Source organism: Scyliorhinus torazame, chromosome 18 (assembly GCF_047496885.1).
Source record: "Scyliorhinus torazame isolate Kashiwa2021f chromosome 18, sScyTor2.1, whole genome shotgun sequence".
Lineage (NCBI taxonomy): Eukaryota > Metazoa > Chordata > Chondrichthyes > Carcharhiniformes > Scyliorhinidae > Scyliorhinus > Scyliorhinus torazame.
In genome coordinates, this window is record NC_092724.1 from 110681219 (window position 1) to 110699114 (window position 17896).

The following is a 17896-nucleotide window of genomic DNA, read 5'->3' on the forward strand; positions in this document are numbered from 1 at the left end:
CGAGTTTTCTTCGCCCATCTAAGGACCATTTCTCTATCCTTAAAACGGAGGAATCTCACCACTATGGCTCTGGGAATTTCTCCTGCTCTCGGTCCTCGCGCCATCACTCGGTATGCTCCCTCCACCTCCAACGGACCCGTCGGGGCCTCCGCTCCCATTAACGAGTGCAGCATCGTGCTCACATATGCCCCGACGTCCGCTCCCTCCACACCTTCAGGAAGACCAAGAATCCTCAGGTTGTTCCTCCTTGCGTTGTTTTCCAGTGCCTCCAACCTTTCCACACATCGTTTCTGATGTGCCTCCTGCGTCTCCGTCTTCACCACCAGGCCCTGTATATCGTCCTCATTCTCGGCTGCCTTTGCCTTCACGACCCGAAGCTCCCGCTCCTGGGTCTTTTGTTCCTCCTTTGGCCCTTCGATCGCCTGTAGTATCGAGGCCAACAGCTCTTTCTTCATTTCCTTTTTGATCTCTTCCACACAGCATTTCAAGAACTCTTGTTGTTCAGGACCCCATGTTAAACTGCCACCTTCCGACGCCATCTTGGTTTTTGCTTGCCTTCCTTGCCGCTGTTCTAAAGGATCCACTGCAATCTGGCCACTCTCTCCTCCTTTTTCCATCCGTATCCAGGGTGGATTCCCTTCTGGTTTACCGCACAGTGTTTTTAGCCGTCAAAATTGCCGTTGGGGCTCCTATCAAGAGCCCAAAAGTCCGTTTCACAGGGAGCTGCCGAAACGTGCGACTTAGCTGGTCATCGCCGCACCCGGAAGTCACTGTAGGTCCTTTTTAACTTCCTCTGCCAGACTGATCAGATTTGATTTGAAGATTTGTGTCCACTCGTGGACTATCTGGATCCCCAGGTAGAGGAATTTGTTTTGGGCTATTTTAAATGATAATCCCTCCAGTTCTGCCCCTCCCCCTCTTGGGTTCACTTGGAAACTTCACTTTTGCCCAGGTTGAGTTTGTAGCCCGAGAAGGCTCCGAACTCTCCCAGAAGCTTCGTGATTTTGTTCATTCCGCTTTGCGGGTTTGAGATTTCGAGGAGGAGATCATCCATATAGAGTGAGACTTTATACTCTCTGTCTCCTCTTCGGATTCCCTTCCAGTCTCTAGTGTCTCGCAGGACGATCGCCAGTGGCTCAATTGCCAGGGCGAACAGAGCGGGAACAGTGGCATTCCTGCCTGATGCCTCTGTGCGAGTATTCAGAGCTGGTGTTGTTGGTCCGAACATTCGCCTTGGAGCGTGGTACATGATTTTCATCCATGAGGTGAACCCTGTCTCTAGTCCAAACCACTCCAGTACTTCAATGAGGTACTTCCCCTCGACTCTGTCGAAGGCCTTCTCTGCATCCAGGGAGATGTTCACCTCTGATGTTCTCTCCCCAGGTGGGGTCAATATTACATTTAGCAGTCATCGCAGTTAGCTGTCTACCCTTCAAGCCTGTCTGGTCCTCTGCGACCACCTCTGGTACGTAGCACTCCAGTCTCTTGGCCAGGACTTTTACAAGTATTTTCTCTTCCACATTGAGCAGCGAAATGGGTCGGTAAGATCTGCATTCTGTTGTATCTTCGTCTTTTTTAGGTGTCAGTGATATGGTGGCTTGTATTAGCGTTGGAGGCAGGGTGCCCCTCGCTAGCAAGTCTGCGAACATCTCCTGCAGGTGCGGGTCGAGAGACGATGCAAATTTTTTGTGGAAGTCAGTCCGGTCCCTGCACCCCACCTTCATGGTGTTGATGCTCTCCATGACCTCTCCTAGTTCTATTGGTGCTTCCAGCTCCCCCTGTCTATCGTCCCCCATGACTGGCATATCCAGTCCGTGAAGGAACTGTTTCATCCCTGAGTTTCCGTTGGGGGGCTTGGAGGTGTATAGTCCCGGGTAGAAGGCCTCAAACGATTCATTGACCTCTTTTGGTTCGGCTACCAGTCCGCCTCTACTGTCCTTCGCCTGTGTTATTTCCCTTGTGGCTGCCTGTTTTCTCAGCTGATGAGCCAGCATGCGGCTAGCCTTCTCTCCGTGCTCATAATAGATCCCCCGTGTGTGGCGGAGCCATCCTGGTGGATAGCAGGTTAAAGTCTATTTGTAGCTTTTTCCTCCGCCAGAAGCCCTACGGTTGGGACCTCGGAGTATCTCCTGTCGACCTCCAGCGCCCTCTGTTCCCTATCTCTATGTGCCTTTTAGGCTATAATATCCCCTAATCACTGCCTTTCGTGCCTTCCGGAACATAAGGTGAGATTTCCCCATTCTGATTTTTAGTAACGTAATCACCTAAGTCCAGTGATGTTTTGTGGCAGAAGACCTTGTTGGCCAAGAGGGTCGTATCCAACCACCATGTGGAGTGTTGGGCACGGCCTGTCTCCAACCTCACCCATGTAAAGTAGAGCGTGGTCGGAGATTACGATCACTGAGTATTCTGCCCTGACTATTTCTGGAAGCACCGACTTCCCCACTTCAAAGAAGTCGACGCGGGTGTCAACCTTATGTACTGGTGAGAAGAACAAGAACTCCTTCTCACCTGGGTGCAGAAACTGCCATGGGTACACTGCCCCCACCTGCTCCATGAACATTCCCACTTCCTTCAGTCGCTGTGTATCTATGTCGGGATTTCCGGCATGGTCTTTTTTGACAAAGGGTCATCTGGACTGGAAACGTTAGCTCTTTTCTCTCCAGTCAGATGCTGCCAGACCTGCTGAGATATTCCAGCATTTTCTCTTTTGGTCTTTTTTTTACAATCTCCATGTCGCTCCAGTTGGGCACAAGCAAGTTTATCAGGACTACCGGTGCTCCGTCTGGGACACCATTGACCATGACGTACTGTCTCCCTTGGTCTGAAAAGTCTTTGTCGCCGTGAACACCTTCCTCTTGCTTATCAAAATTGCTACCACCCTCATCCTGTACCAGGAATGGTAGGTCAGCTCTGCCTTGCCCTTCCTTCCCCTCAGTCGGGGATGGGTGGTGAGGGGAGGGTGTTGGGGGAGCCTGTCGTCCAAGTCAGCCTTCGAGGACCTACGAGGCGAAGGGGACCCTTCGCCTTGTAGGTCCGCCGGCTCGCTCGCTTGCTGCTCTTGCCCTTTTCACTGTTACTGGCTTTCCTGCGGCCTCTCGAGCTACTGTTTGCTTGCACACTACACTTTATCTTTGCCTTTTTAGTTGAGGAGCTGAATGAGTCCGAATTTTCAGGCTAATTTCAGCCCAAAGTGTCTATTTTTCTGTGTTCTGGGGGAGAGCCACCTGATGTGCAACTACTCAGCACATCCCCATCACCGGAAGTCCTTCTTTAATGATTTTTTTCAGTAAATAACTGTTCACCCTACCCAAGTGCTGAGAGTTTCTTCAGCTTAGATGATTATTCACCCCTCAGAATAAAATGGTTTGTCCTTTAACGAAAGGAAACAATGTATACAATTTGAACTTGTCTTACGCTGTATGTACTTGCTGCATTAATGAAGTTCCAACCTGTAAAATATTGATAGGTGCTGAAACTTTTAAGGGACAGAAAATCTTGATTATCATCGTACTCTTTAAGTCGCATTTTGCCTCCCTCAAGATGGTTGCTTGTTGAAAAATGTTTTTATTTCTATTAGGTGAGTGGCAGTGGCTTATTGATGACAGTCTGAAAAGCATACACCACTTTACAAGCACCGCAAAACAGAAAATCAAGGTATTGCATCTTATTTTGCTATATGCCATAATGTAGAAGTTGAATATGCAACTGAGTGACACATTGCAAATTTGAGTGGTGGAAAATTAAGTCTTAAAATATCCAGTTCCAGTTTATGAAGCACAATTATGTTTTGTGCTGACTTTATGTACATGTAACTGGTTATATTTTATTTTTCCCCCACTACCTCTCCTCGTTCTGCCATCTCAGAATCACTATGTTTGTTACTTTGTTTGTAAAAATCAAATTGCTCAAATATAATTGCTGGGAAATAATGGTAACCCACGTGTTTTTAGTTTCAGGAAGCTGTCATCTCAGCACTGACTGCTTTGTGCAACGAGTATTATCAAACTGCCCAGGGAACAGCAGATCCTGAAGTACAGAGTAAGGAATTTATTTGTTTTGGTCCCCTTCAATCCAGTCGTGGATTTCATGCATTGGATTGGATTAGATTGGATTTGTTTATTGTCACGTGTACCGAGGTACAGTGAAAAGCATTTTTCTGCGAGCAGCTCAACAGATCATGAAGTACATGAGAAGAAAAGGGAATAAAAGAAAATACATAATAGGGCAACACAACATATACAATGTAACTACATAAGCACTGACATCGGATGAAGCATACAGGGTGTAGTGTTAATGAAATCAGTCCATAAGAGGGTCATTTAGGAGTCTGGTGACAGTGGGGAAGAAGCTGTTTTTGAGTCTGTTCGTGCGTGTTTTCAGACTTCTGTATCTCCTGCCCGATGGAAGAAGTTGGAAGAGTGAGTAAGCCGGGTGGGAGGGATCTTTGATTATACTGCCCGCTTTCCCCAGGCAGCGGGAGGTGCAGATGGAGTCAATGGATGGGAGGCAGGTTTGTGTGATGGACTGGGCGGTGTTCACGACTCTCTGAAGTTTCTTGCGGTCCTGGGCTGAGCAGTTGCCATACCAGGCTGTGATGCAGCCTGATGGGATGCTTTCTATGGTGCATCTGTAAAAGTTGGGAAGAGTCAATGTGGACATGCCGAATTTCCTTAGTTTCCTGAGGAAGTATAGGCGCTGTTGTGCTTTCTTGGTGGTAGCGTCGATGTGGGTGGACCAGGACAGATTTTTCGAGATGTGCACCCCTAGGAATTTGAAACTGCTAACCATCTCCACCTCGGCCCCGTTAATGCTGACAGGGGTGTGTACAGTACTTTGCTTCCTGAAGTCAATTACCAGCTCTTTAGTTTTGCTGGCATTGAGGGAGAGATTGTTGTCGCTACACCACTCCACTCGGTTCTCTGTCTCCCTCCTGTATTCGGACTCATCGTTATTCGAGATCCGGCCCACTATGGTCGTATCGTCAGCAAACTTGTAGATGGAGTTGGAACCAGGTTTTGCCACGCAGTCGTGTGTGTATAGGGAGTAGAGTAGGGGGCTAAGTACGCAGCCTTGCGGGGCACCGGTGTTGAGGACTATTGTGGAGGAGGTATTGTTGTTCATTCTTACTGATTGTGGTCTGTTGGTCAGAAAATCGAGGATCCAGTTGCAGAGTGGGGAGCCAAGTCCTAGGTTTTGGAGCTTTGATATGAGCTTGGCTGGGATTATGGTGTTGAAGGCGGAGCTGTAGTCAATATATAGGAGTCTAATGTAGGAGTCCTTGTTTTCGAGATGCTCTGGGGATGAGTGTAGGGCCAGGGAAATGGTGTCTGATGTGGACCGGTTGCAGCGGTATGCGAATTGCAGTGGATCAAGGCGTTCTGGGAGTATGGAGGTGATGCGCTTCATGATCAACCTCTCGAAGCATTTCATTACGACTGAAGCCAGGGCCACTGGTCGGTAGTCATTGAGGCACGTTGCCTGCTTCTTCTTTGGTACCGGTATGATGGTGGTCTTCTTGAAGCAGGTCGTGACCTCGGAGTGGAGTAGGGACAGGTTAAAGATGTCCGTGAATACCTCTGCCAGCTGGTCCGCGCAGGCTCTGAGTGCACGTCCAGGAATCCCTTCTGGGCCCGTCGCCTTCCGAGGGTTCACTTTCAGGAAGGCCAATCTGACTTCGGAAGCTGTGATGGTGGGTATGGGTGAATTATGGGCTGCTGGGGCACTCGCCAGCAGATTGTTGGTTACCTGCTCGAACCGGGCATAGAATGCATTGAGTTCATCGGGGAGGGGTGCGCTGCTGCCAGAGATACTGTTCGGCTTCGCTTTGTAGCCCGTTATGTTGTTTAGTCCTTGCCACAACCGCTGAGATTATATTTTGCCTGCATTATATTTTGTGGGTTTTTTCCAAAAGTTTCAATCCACTTCAATAGATTTGTGTTTGGTTTTAATTTGATGTCCCAATTATCATCCATTTATGCCATTTTCCTTTACATAAAATGTGCATTGGTTATACACTTCAAATTAGTTAGACTCAAATATCTAAATGACCGATGCATAGAAACTTGACATTCAATTGGTTTTTAGAGTGAAATTAGGTATACTTTGCTTTTCTGAGGCGGAATTCCAAGTTGGGAATATTTAGATTAAACTTAAACATGTTGGATTGTAAATATCTCAAATATTTATGACCTTCATAATTAACACTTTCACATCGGCCATCGCCATTATTTCTACGTTTCAGTGATTTCTTGCACTCTAGCGAGTTGAGTGCAAAATTATTGCACCCGATTTCAAATTCCTCCATGGCCTTGTCACACATTTTTTTGATCTCCTCCAACTCCGTATTCCCCGCGCACACTTTAGTTCTTTTAGACTGGGTTACGTCTTGTTTCCTGTTCACTTTGCTGTATTATTGGTGGCTGCTTTTTTCGGTACTGTGGACCAAATCTTTAAACTGCTGTGAAAGCAGGAGCAGAGGCCGACAGGCTGCAATTTACCTGAGGGCCATTTTAAACGTGTTAAATCGGGTGGGGAAAGGGGTGTGAGGATGGCGAGGTGACAGCTTCTCGCCTGTAAGTGACAAGTAGCCAATAAAGACCTTTTTGATAAAAATAAAAGCAAATTACTGTGGATGCTGGAATCTGAAACCAAAGAGAAAATGCTGGAAAATCTCAGCCGGCCTGACAGCATCTGTAGGGAGAGGAAAAGAGCTAACGTTTTGAGTCCAGATGACTCTTTGTCAAAGATCTTATTAATGCTACTGTGCAGGCACCAACTCAAGTTTTCTAGTCGGCAGTTAGGTGCCAACCCCCACTTCTGGAGGCCATCAACTTGAGGCACTGTCTCTCTCACATACCCATATCAGCAGCTCCCACCTCTGATGATATGACTGTCAATGTGCCATTACTGCATCTCCAGTCTTGGGAGACTGCCCAACATCCTTACTTGGACAGTGAGCCTGGACACTGGCTGCTAAATGACTAGCTGTTCAATTGTGTTGGACGACAGGCACTGAATGGCACGGGATCGAGACCAGAAATGAACCAACTTTGGGGTTCTGATCCAACAACAAAAGTCCGCCCCAATGGCTCTGCTTTCTGGAACATTCTCCCTGTACTCCTTCACGGTCCTGATCCCACAACGAACATCCACCCAAATGGCTCAACGTTCTGGAACATCCTCGCTATACTCGTTCACCTTAAATCCTATTTCCTGAAAACTTTTTTTTAGCTGTGTATTCAGTCTCCCCACCCACAACCTTTTCTATTTTCCCTTTCTATCCTCCTCTGCATCTGCCATATTTTCACTTGAGGGTAAAGTATTTATGATATCCTTCTAAATGTGAGGAATGCGACAGAGGTGTGTTGTTTGGTTAGCTGTATTTTAATGTTTACCTCACAACAGTGAACCAGTGAAAACTATAGGAATGTTATGAAGTAAAATTGAGTACAAAACCATGTAAGCTAATATTCGGGCAGGTGGCAGGCAGCTTAGCCAAGGGGATAGCTTTTAAGGAGCATCATAAATGAAGAGAGAGAACCAGGAAGATGGAAATATGAGGGGGGGAGAATTCCAGAGCTTGGGACCAGGTAGCCCAAGGCATGAATATTAACTGGTGCAGTTAAAATCAGGCGTTCTCTGCCATAATATCCACGCATGTATATAATGAAGTGCAGACAGGCAGTGATTGACACACAGGAGGACCGGTGAGCACACGGCACGGTGCAGCCAATCACCAGACAGGACACCGCCACTATAAAGCCAGAGGGCACTAGGTTTCCCGCTCTCTCGGGACCCAGCCACTGAGACAGTCAGAGTCCACGAGCTAGCACAGTGCAAACACCATGCGGTAGCTAGAACTAGGTCTCCAGTCAGTTCAGTATAGTGTCAACCCACAGTTAAAGATGTATGTTAGTTCTATCATTCAATAAAACTGTGTTGGATCTTCTACAGAGTTAGAGGTCTGTTTCTCGCATCACTGCATTAAGTGCAGTCCACACCGAACCGACCTGCCTAACACATCATTCTCAGGAGGCCATAATTAGATATGAGTGCAGATATCTCAGAGGGTTGTTGGCGTGGAGGAGATTACAAGGATAGGAAGAAGTAAGGCCACAAAGAGATTTGAAAACAAGACTGAGTATTTTAAAATGACAGTGCAACACTCCCTCTGCACTGCACAGATTGAACCTAGATTTCTGTGCTCAATTTTGGAGTGGAGTTTGAACTCACAACCTCTGTCTCAGAGGTGAGATTATTCCCAACTGAGTCATACTTGACAAATAGTTTCCACTCCTCCGATAATGTCCCTCACATGTTCTCCCATCTATAAACTAATTTTCTTCAAATTCTTCAATATGTTGCCACCTCCCAGATGAATGCCATTTTCTGCAATTCCATGTAGAATGTTCTCATCTTTTTATATTAATGTTGCTTTATATAGACTACTGGATTTCAGACACTGGGTAGAATATTGTGCTTTCAGACAATATCTTTTCCCTTTCTATCCTCCTCCGCATCTGCCATATTTTCACTTGAGCGTAAAATATTTATGATATTCTTCTAAATGTGAGGATTGTGACAGAGGTGTGTGTTTGATTAGCTGTATTTTAATGTTTACCTCACAATAGTGAACCAGTGAAAACTGTAGGAATGTTATGAAGTAAAATTGAGTACAAAACCATGTTAGCTAATATTCGGGCAGATGGCCAGCAGCTTAGCCAAGGGGAGGATAGAAAGGGACAATATTGTGTTAAGCTTGGAGGTAGGAAAGGCATGTACTTCGCAAGGATCGTGATGTATTGGAACCTTCCCGCCTCCACGTGAATTAAGTTCTAGATGGGAAGGCCCCTGGGCAACTGCTCCGCTGCCAATTAAATCCCTTAAATTACCAATTAATGACTACTTAAGGGCTGTTGGTATCAACCAGCTGCAGTCGGGCCTGTCACCATGTGGCATGCACAGAAGGTAAACTTGCTTCTCACCTCAAGGAGGTGGGGTCCCTTGCTCAAAGGCCACTGGAACCCTGATCGAGTGACTGAAAATCCTGGGGCACCCCTCCCCCACATTACCTAGATGTGGCCTGGGTGACTGCGGTCCTGGCACTCCGATGCTTACCCTTCTGGCAACAGTCACACCCTCCCCAGTGGTGCTGCCAGACTCTGATTGATTGATAATTCTTGGCAAGCAAAACATCCACCCTGGGATCTTGATCTAGGGGGATGGTGTGCTACTGGCCTCGCCACTGCCTGGTTGGCTTGTGGGTTTCACTGGTCTTCCTGCAAAGAGGCACTGTGGGTCTCCCCTAATACCTCAACAATATACCCCCAAGAGATCCACTTTTTCTGATATGAGGATGCTGTTATCGGTTCCAATAACACCATGAATGTTGGAGCCCAACATGTTTGCAGCAAATAATAATCTTATGTTGGCTCTTTGCTAGAGCAATGCAAAACTAATCTCAGTGCCCTGCTCTTCTATAGCCATGAACCTACTCCTGATTCAAATATTTGTCCATGTTTCCTGTCAAAGATACCATCTACTGACTTTAACTTTTTTTTGGAACACAAAATAACTTACTACATCAAGAAATTTCTCTTAACCTCTCTCCACTCTCTTTGTAACAGTTTTCAATTGATAACTCCAAGATGCTATCTCCCTAGCAGAGCAAATAGCCTTTCCTTACTGCAACCTATAAAAGCCTTTGTAAGTCTTAAAACATTTATTTCATTTTCTATTAGCCTTCTCTGCTGTAATGGAAATTCCGAATTCTGGCATTACACGTATTAAGCCCTAATTGTCATAATAAAAATTATGATAGGCCTTTGAGTATGCCTTTGAGTGGCATACAACAATATTTTTATTAAAGTCACTTGTGACTGTTAAAATAAAATGGATCGTTTTTTGAAATGTTGTTTCTTATTCTATTATTATATTTTCTTTAGATAAGCTGGTGGACAAGTACATTTCAGAGCTTCAACGTTCTGAAGAAATGACTCGTTGTGGCTATTCTTTAGCATTGGGTGCACTTCCTAAATTTATGTTCAATGGCAAACTCCACCAGGTATGATTAAAAATATTTATACAGTGACCAATAATTAATAAAAATATTTTACAAAACATAAATTGTACATGTTGGTTCGTGAAATATAAAATTTTGGTATTGAGCATACCTTGTCACTGTGATTCCTATCTGTGATTGTACCTTTTAAGATTTAAATTGCCAGGATAGTAAAATTACTTTGTGAAAAGACAAAGATGGTTATTATTTTTTAAAATTGCTTTATAAGTTTCCTAAAATAATACACCCCTGCTCTTAACTTCAAAATGCATTTTTTATCACGTCATGCCCAGATACATAGAGGACTTTTCTCCGTCTGAATAAAGCACTTCATGTTTCAATTCCTAAGCAGATTAAAGTTAGAACTGAAAATAATAATTTTCCAGGGGGGTGACTGTGCTACATTCCACTGCATTTGACCCTGAACAAATGTTTTAAAATGTATGTACCTTTTGCACAGGGATGTTGGAAAGAACATGCAGCTAAGATAATAAGAGTACAAAAAGCAAAGAAATAAACCATAAACAACAAAAACTTTGTGTAGTATTCCTGAGGTTGAGAGGATGCCTCTGTGTGCTTTACCATAAGGAGGAAGGGGACATAAACACCAAGCTTTATAAAGAAGGAGGGGAATGAGGAAGATGACATTGGTTAGATTTAGATGTATTGTCACGTGCACTGAGGTGCAGTGAAAGTATTGTTCGGCATACCGTCCAGTCAGATCGTACCATACATGAAAAACATAGGACTATGATAGATAGGTATGGTGAAAGTGGACAGTTTTGAATTTTTAAAAATGCACAGCAGGAGGTGGAGAGAGTTAGGTAAAGAATTTGAGAGCAGGAATGCAATGGCTGAAGTAACAGCAGCTGATGGTGGATCAGAAGAAGCGAGGGGAAGGAGAAGTCAGCTGTTATGAACACTAAGGCTATGACTGGGGTGGGATAAGGCAGTGGGACGATTTTAAAACAATGATTGGCACTTTTGAAAATGACCCTGTACTCATAGGAGGAGGGGAGTGATGGCAATAATGGCTCTGGAGTGAGTGAGGGAGCAGCACTTTGTCTAAATTCAAGCACTGTGATACAAATAAGAAGACTATTGGAGAAATTACAGTACTGGAGGTGAGCATCAAGCTATTTGTAGTTCCTGGGCTTGGAGAGCAAGAAAAGTATAATTTTTATCAGTTAGGAAACAGACTTAATTAGTCTTGTAGATCCAGTCATTTTTAGGAGTTGAGCATTTTCCCCCAATTGGTTGATCAATGAAATATAAGCTGAATGTATTACTGTTACTTGGCAGATGATTTGATCATCTGCTTGCCAAAGCGTGAAAGAGATTTTCCTTGCCCAATTGATGATGAGAAACATTCCAGCTCTGCCAGAAACCTGACAATTTTTTACTTATAAGTTGAATTGTAGATTGATAACGCCATAAAAGATTATAGCACCGTTGTCCTATTCAGCGTAACTTTGAAATCCTCCACATTCTGTCTATCTTTAAAACACAAAACAGTCACCAGGTTTGTAACTTTAAAACGCAAATAAGCTTTTATTTTGCACAGTATTTTAATTAAACGGACAGAAAATGTAACTGATCATAGAATCCCTACAGTGCAGAAGGAGGTCATTCGACCCATCGAGTCTGCACCTACATTCTGAAAGAGTACCTTACCTAGGCTGAATCCCTTGCCCTATCCCCGTAACCCCACCTAACCTACACATCTTTGGACACTTTTAGCATAGCCAATCCACCTAACCTGCACATCTTTGGACTGTGGAGGAAACTGGAGCACCTGGGGGAAATCCACTCAGACATGGGGATAATGTGCAAACTCCACACGGAGAGTCACCCAAAGCCGGAATTGAACACGGTTTCCTGGCACTGTGAGGCAGCAGTGCTAACCACTATGCCCATGAGCAACTACTACCCCTTTTCCAACCTTTCCAACTTGCCCCACTGGCTCCTAAGATCCACTAGGTGGCGAGGAGTCTGGTTTCTCCTCTCCCAAAATAAAGCCTGGGAACAGTGTCCTGACAAGCAGACAGTTTCAACTATGAGTCGTCTGCTTGAAGGCACTTCTCGATTATAGATCCACGGGCCAAAATAATAAAATAACATGAAAGAAATGGGAACAAAGGAAATAAACAGGAAGGACCCTTGCACATGCAACTATGTTACTCACATGGCCTCCCATTTTGATACTTGTCCATACTGGCTGCAGTACTAACGCTACATAGTCACAATTGAAAAGATTCTCTGCGACTGTAATATTTCTTCCTGATCTCTATTCATGTTGTTTGACTTCACTGCTGCATTCAACACGGCCAGCTGTCCCAGTTTCCACTTGTGGGGCATTTCACCTTCAACTCCGCACTTAACCAAATTTAATGTAGACACTCTGGCAATGATTCCTCCTTTGATCGCTCAGTCACTTCTGGTGTTCTGCAGTTGGAGTTATCTACCCCTGCTCCTTTTTTGTGTTTAAAGAAAGAGAAACCAGCTGCATGAAAATGGAGCATATTTTTCTTTCAGGTTGTGAATATCAGAAAACACTCCTGAGCAAAAATAGATGGACTCTGCTACTGGATGGCTTGACTTACAGGCATATTAATTATAGATTTGCATTCCAAAGTCTGCCCTTAAAAATCATCAGCCTCTACCTAAAACCAAGTTTTGCCATTTGTTGCCCAACTCTCTTCCAAGGTTTTTCTCCCAACTCTGTCACAATTCTTTAAATCCTATAAGTGTTCAGTCTGTGTTTTCAACAAACCTGGAAAGCAAGTATTCTTACATTTAGAAGAAATCAGTGTTATAACATCACGAGTAGTACTAGTCTCACTAAAATGAGTATTAATAATTGCACTGGAAATATTTCACTGATAGTCACAAGCATGTAGTAGACTGTAATGGTGAATTGTGGAAACTTCCGGTGGCGACCATGGAGGAGTAGGTCGCACATTCGATAGCTCCCGCCTGAAACGGACTTCCAGACCTTTTTTCCCGACTTTTCTCAGACCTTAGGGAATAGATCGGTGTAGTGGATGATATTAAGAAGGATTCCCCCTCCGATGTATGGCTAATTGGACTAAAAGTGGCCGTGTGAAAAGACTCCGCTCGGATAGAGTGAAGCAGTCGGAGCTGGTACCGCGGCGCAGCATGGCGGAGGGCCAGGACCAGGGATCGGTGGCTCAGTGGCCTTAGGAGCAACAGATGAAGTTCTCTAGGAACTGTTTCGCTGAGCTGAAAAAGGAAACGCTGGACCCGATCAAGGCTGCGATCGATCAAGTGGTTTTGAATCAGGTGGCCCAAGGAAAAGCGATACAAGAAATTGAGCTGAAGTTGTCCAGCCAGGAGGACTATCTAACCGTGCTGGAGCATAAGGCGGAGATGTTGGATGAGCGCCACAAGAGAATGCAGGAGAAGTTGGAGGACCTGGAGAACGGGTCCAGGAGGCCGAACTTAAGGATCGTTCGTCTCCCTGAAGGAATTGAGGGGTTGAGTGCGGGAGCATATGTGGCGAGCATGCTGGAGACGCTGATGGGGCCCGGGGCGTTTTCATGGCCCCTGGAAGTGGACGGAGCACATCGAGCCCTCGCAAGGAAGCCTAAGGCGAATGACCCGCCGAGGGTCATGGTGGTGCGTTGCCACCGTTTTTCAGACAAAGAACTTGTCTTGCGGTGGGCCAAGAAGGAGCGGAGCAGCAGATGGGAGAACAGCGAGGTGCGCATCTATCAGGACGATCTGCTCTTATACATCTCGGACCCGGTGGAGGGGATGGGGGAGATCTTATGCAGATCTTGGGGAATTTGGCAGGTTCTCGGGGTACAAATTGAACATGGGAAAAAGTGAATTGTTCATGATCCAGGCAAGGGGGCAGGAGAGGAGACTGAAGGAGCTGCCACTCAGGATGGTAGAGAGGAGCTTTCGCTACCGGGGAATACAGGTGGCTCGGAAATGGGAGGAATTACACAGGCTCAGCCTAACCCGGCTAGTGTAGCAAATGGAAGGGGACTTTAAAAGATGGGATATGCTCCCGCTATCGTGGGCGGGGAGGGTGCAGAATGTGAAAATGACGGTTCTCCCCCAAAATTGTGTTTGTCTTCCAGTGCCTCCCCATCTTCATCCCTAAGGCCTTTTTCAGGCGGGTAAACAAGATCATTTTGGGCTTTGTATGGGCGAATAAAACCCCGCAGGTGAAGAAAATGTTGTTGGAGCGCAGTCGGGGGTTGGCGCTGCCAAACATCTGCAACTACTACTGGGCGGCGAATATAGCGATGATTAGGAAGTGGGTAATGGGGGAGGGGTGGGCATGGGAGCGAATGGAGACGGCATCATGCAAAGGCACCAGTTTGGGAGCACTGGTAACGGCACCTCTGCCGTTCTCGCCGGCCCGGTACTCCACTAGCCCGGTGGTGGTGGCGGCATTGAGGATCTGGGGGCAATGGAGGAGGTATAAGAAGGTGGAGGGTCCGTCAGTCTGGACCCCGATTTGCAACAATCACAGTTTTGCGCCAGGTAGGATAGATGGTGGGTTCCGAAGTTGGCAGAGAGCAGGAATTAGACGGATGGGAGATCTATTCATAGACGGGAGTTTTCCCAGTCTGAAGGCGCTGGAGAATAAGTTCAAGCTGCCGCCGGGGAATGGTTTCAGATATTTACAAGTCCGAGACTTTCTGAGGAAACCGGTGTTGGCTTTCCCATTGATCCCTCCACGGGGGATACAGGACAGAGTAGTGTCCGGTACCTGGGTGGGGGAGGGGAAAGTGTCAGATATCTATCAGGAGTTGTTGGAGGTGGAGGAGACCCCGGTGGAGGAACTGAAGGGCAAGTGGGAGGAGGAGCTAGGTGGGAAGATAGAGGTGGGTCTGTGGGCGGACGCCCTAAGCAGGGTTAATTCCTCCTCATCATGTGCTAGGCTAAGTCGAATACAGTTTAAGGTGGTACACCGGGCACACATGGGGCGGCGAGGATGAGCAAGTTTTTCGGGGTAGAAGATAGATGTGCAAGGTGTGTTTTGGGCATGCCCGAAGCTTGGAGGATTCTGGCAGGGGTTTGCCAAGGCAAAGTCCAAGGTACGCGGGGGGTGCCGAGTCCAGAGATAGTGATCTTTGGAGTGTCAGAAGACCCGGGGGTTCGGAGTGAAAGAGGCCGACGTTTTGGCCTTTGCCTCCCTCGTAGCCCGGAGACGGATCCTTTTAATGTGGAGGGACTCGAAACCCCCGAGTGTGGATCAGTGGGTCAGTGACATGGCTGTGTTTCTCAAGCTGGAGAAAATAAAGTTTGCCTTGAGGGGGGTCAAAAAGCCGTCGACTTTCGCGGGGAAAATTAAAATGTCAGCAGAAGCAGCATTCTGAAGGGGGGAGCGGGGTGCGGGTAGGTGCAATATGGTTAAGGGATCTACAGAAGGGGTTGGGTGGGTAATGTCTAGTTTACCATGTTGATGTTTATGTTATTGTTTTGTTGGTTGTTATAAAAATTTTGCAAATGCTTCAATAAAAATATTTTACAAACAAAAGTAATGGTGAATTGTGAAATTAATTTAACTGATTAGCAGGAGTCTGCTTCTGTTGTTTAATTGTGCTCATCATGAAGAGTGAAGTGTCCTTTTTAAAACAAAATTGTTTCGTATATCTCTTTGATCTGTTAAGATGAACAATCATATTCGTCTTACTGCGATGCCATAATATATACTGCTGTTGGTTTCTCTTGATTTGCATCTGGATAACATTTTGTGGCTTTTTGCAGGTATTAGAAGGACTACAGAGAGTCACCTGGATGACTGTGAAAGATACCACCTTTGCAGAAGCTAGAAGGGATGCACTGAAAGCCATTGCTCAGTATGAATTATTGTAATTTACTCGGGTCAATGTACTAAATTATAACGCAAGCAAATTACAGCAGATGCTGGAAATCTGAAATAAAAACATAAAATGCTGGAAATACTCAGCTGGTCAGGCAGCACCTGTGGAGAGAGAAACAGATAGCTATGATGAAGAGTCATCAACCTGAAACATTAACTCTGTCTCTCGCCTCAGATGCTGTCAGACCTGCTGAGTATTTTCACCATTTTTTGTTTTGATATAATAAATTGCAATCTTACATTCTGACTGATGAGGCACGCACTTAAATTACTTGGGGGTGGAGGGGAAGTAAACCATTCAAACAATTTAATGATTTTGATAAGATTGGAGACTCGTTTTAATTTTTGGAAACATGATAACATTTTATAAAGGTCACCGACATGACATGAGCTTAATGACATTAGTTAACTGAAAAGTGTATTCTTTAATATTTTGTAAATCTTTTGTTGCTTACTTTGTGTTTCCACAATAGTTCTAATTCTGTTTCCATTATGCAATGCAAACTAACTGGGAACATAGGAACAGAAGTAGCCCCTCCAGCCTTTCTCGCTCTACAATGAAATCATGGCTGATCTGTGACGCAATTCCATATATCCGCCTTTGGCCCATGTCTCAGTATTTTTGCTTAACAAAAATCTTAGCTATCTCAGATTTAAAATCAACAACAGATATAACTCTTTCATTAGAAATGATCAATCCATCTGTTTTCCTGTGACAATTCTAGAAAAAGTAGTGCTTAATCGCTTTCCGAACAAGTACAAACTATTTTAGCTCGCTTTCTCAAAAATGCTGTTCCTATTTAAGTGCACAAAGATAATTGGAGGTTTGACTTGCATTGCTATTTATCTATGGGGAATAAATAATAGTGAAAGACAAATAATAAATAGATATTCACCCGAGGAAGGAGCAGTGCTCCGAAAGCTAGTGATTCGAAACAAACCTGTTAGACTTTAACCTGGTGTTGTAAGACTTCTTACTGTGCTCACCCCAGTCTAACGCTGGCATCTCCACATCATGAATAAAAAATAGAGGAAGCATTATGTCTAGCCTGAAGCTATTCCAATTCTGCTGGCTAACTCAAAGCAGTATTTGGATCTAGTTCCTCTGGCCTTGGGTAGTAGATGGGTTGGGGAACTAATGAATGGAGGAAGAAACAAAATTTAAAAATTGTAAAACGATAATCTTGAGTGTCTAAACAAGATGCAACTCATTGTTAAAATGAACTTGTAGTTGTTGGTTTATTTTCTGACCTATTTTTCCCCAATATTTTGACCTAGAGTCTGTAAGACAGTGGGGGTGAATGAAGATGGGCCATATGATCAGGTCATCTGCAGAAGAAATGTGTCCCAGATCTATAATAGCCTTTTAGATTGTTTGAATGACTATACTACAGACAGTCGAGGAGATATTGGAGCATGGTAGGTATATGATTTTGTAACATAATCCATTCCTGCTTGTATTCCACTCCCAAGCATAAACTTGCATAGTTTGATGTGTTGCATCATCTTGCACACATATTTGGTATCTGATTTCACTTTAAAATCTCACAAATCCTTTCTGAGAAATCTATTCATAGATAATATACCATTGTGATGAAACATACGTGTGATAAAATGAGCCATTTGTGCAGCAGCTACCGAACCACTTAATATACTCAAATTGCCAAAATGAAAGTGTACATTGCATACCCTCTTTCTTGTGTGCTGAATGATTCAGCTGAAAGTGTGATTTAACTATAAGATCTGAATGCTTCAGCCTTGTACTTCAGGCTTTCAGCTATATATAAATAAGTTTGCAACTTATTTTAAAATTCTGGGAGTTCTTGCTATTTATGCCAGAGCTGATTATCAACTCCTAAATGTGTATGGATTTCTGGAGCACGTGAGTAATTGAATAAACTCTGAGGAGGAATTGAGCTCGATGGTTCAACACGAAGCATGTGATCGGAATGCAAGATTTTGCACTTTGT

The 17896-nt window shown here is 44.8% G+C and overlaps 1 protein-coding gene across 1 annotated transcript in view; it reads left to right on the top strand.

The window, feature by feature from the left end:
* tbcd (tubulin folding cofactor D) overlaps positions 1 to 17896 on the top strand; it is a 375176-nt gene that overhangs the window by 227245 nt on the left and 130035 nt on the right. Inside the window, 5 exon segments of the mRNA XM_072483144.1 lie at positions 3581 to 3657; positions 3954 to 4041; positions 9948 to 10066; positions 15812 to 15903; positions 17205 to 17345. Coding sequence (XP_072339245.1) covers positions 3581 to 3657; positions 3954 to 4041; positions 9948 to 10066; positions 15812 to 15903; positions 17205 to 17345 — 517 coding nt within the window.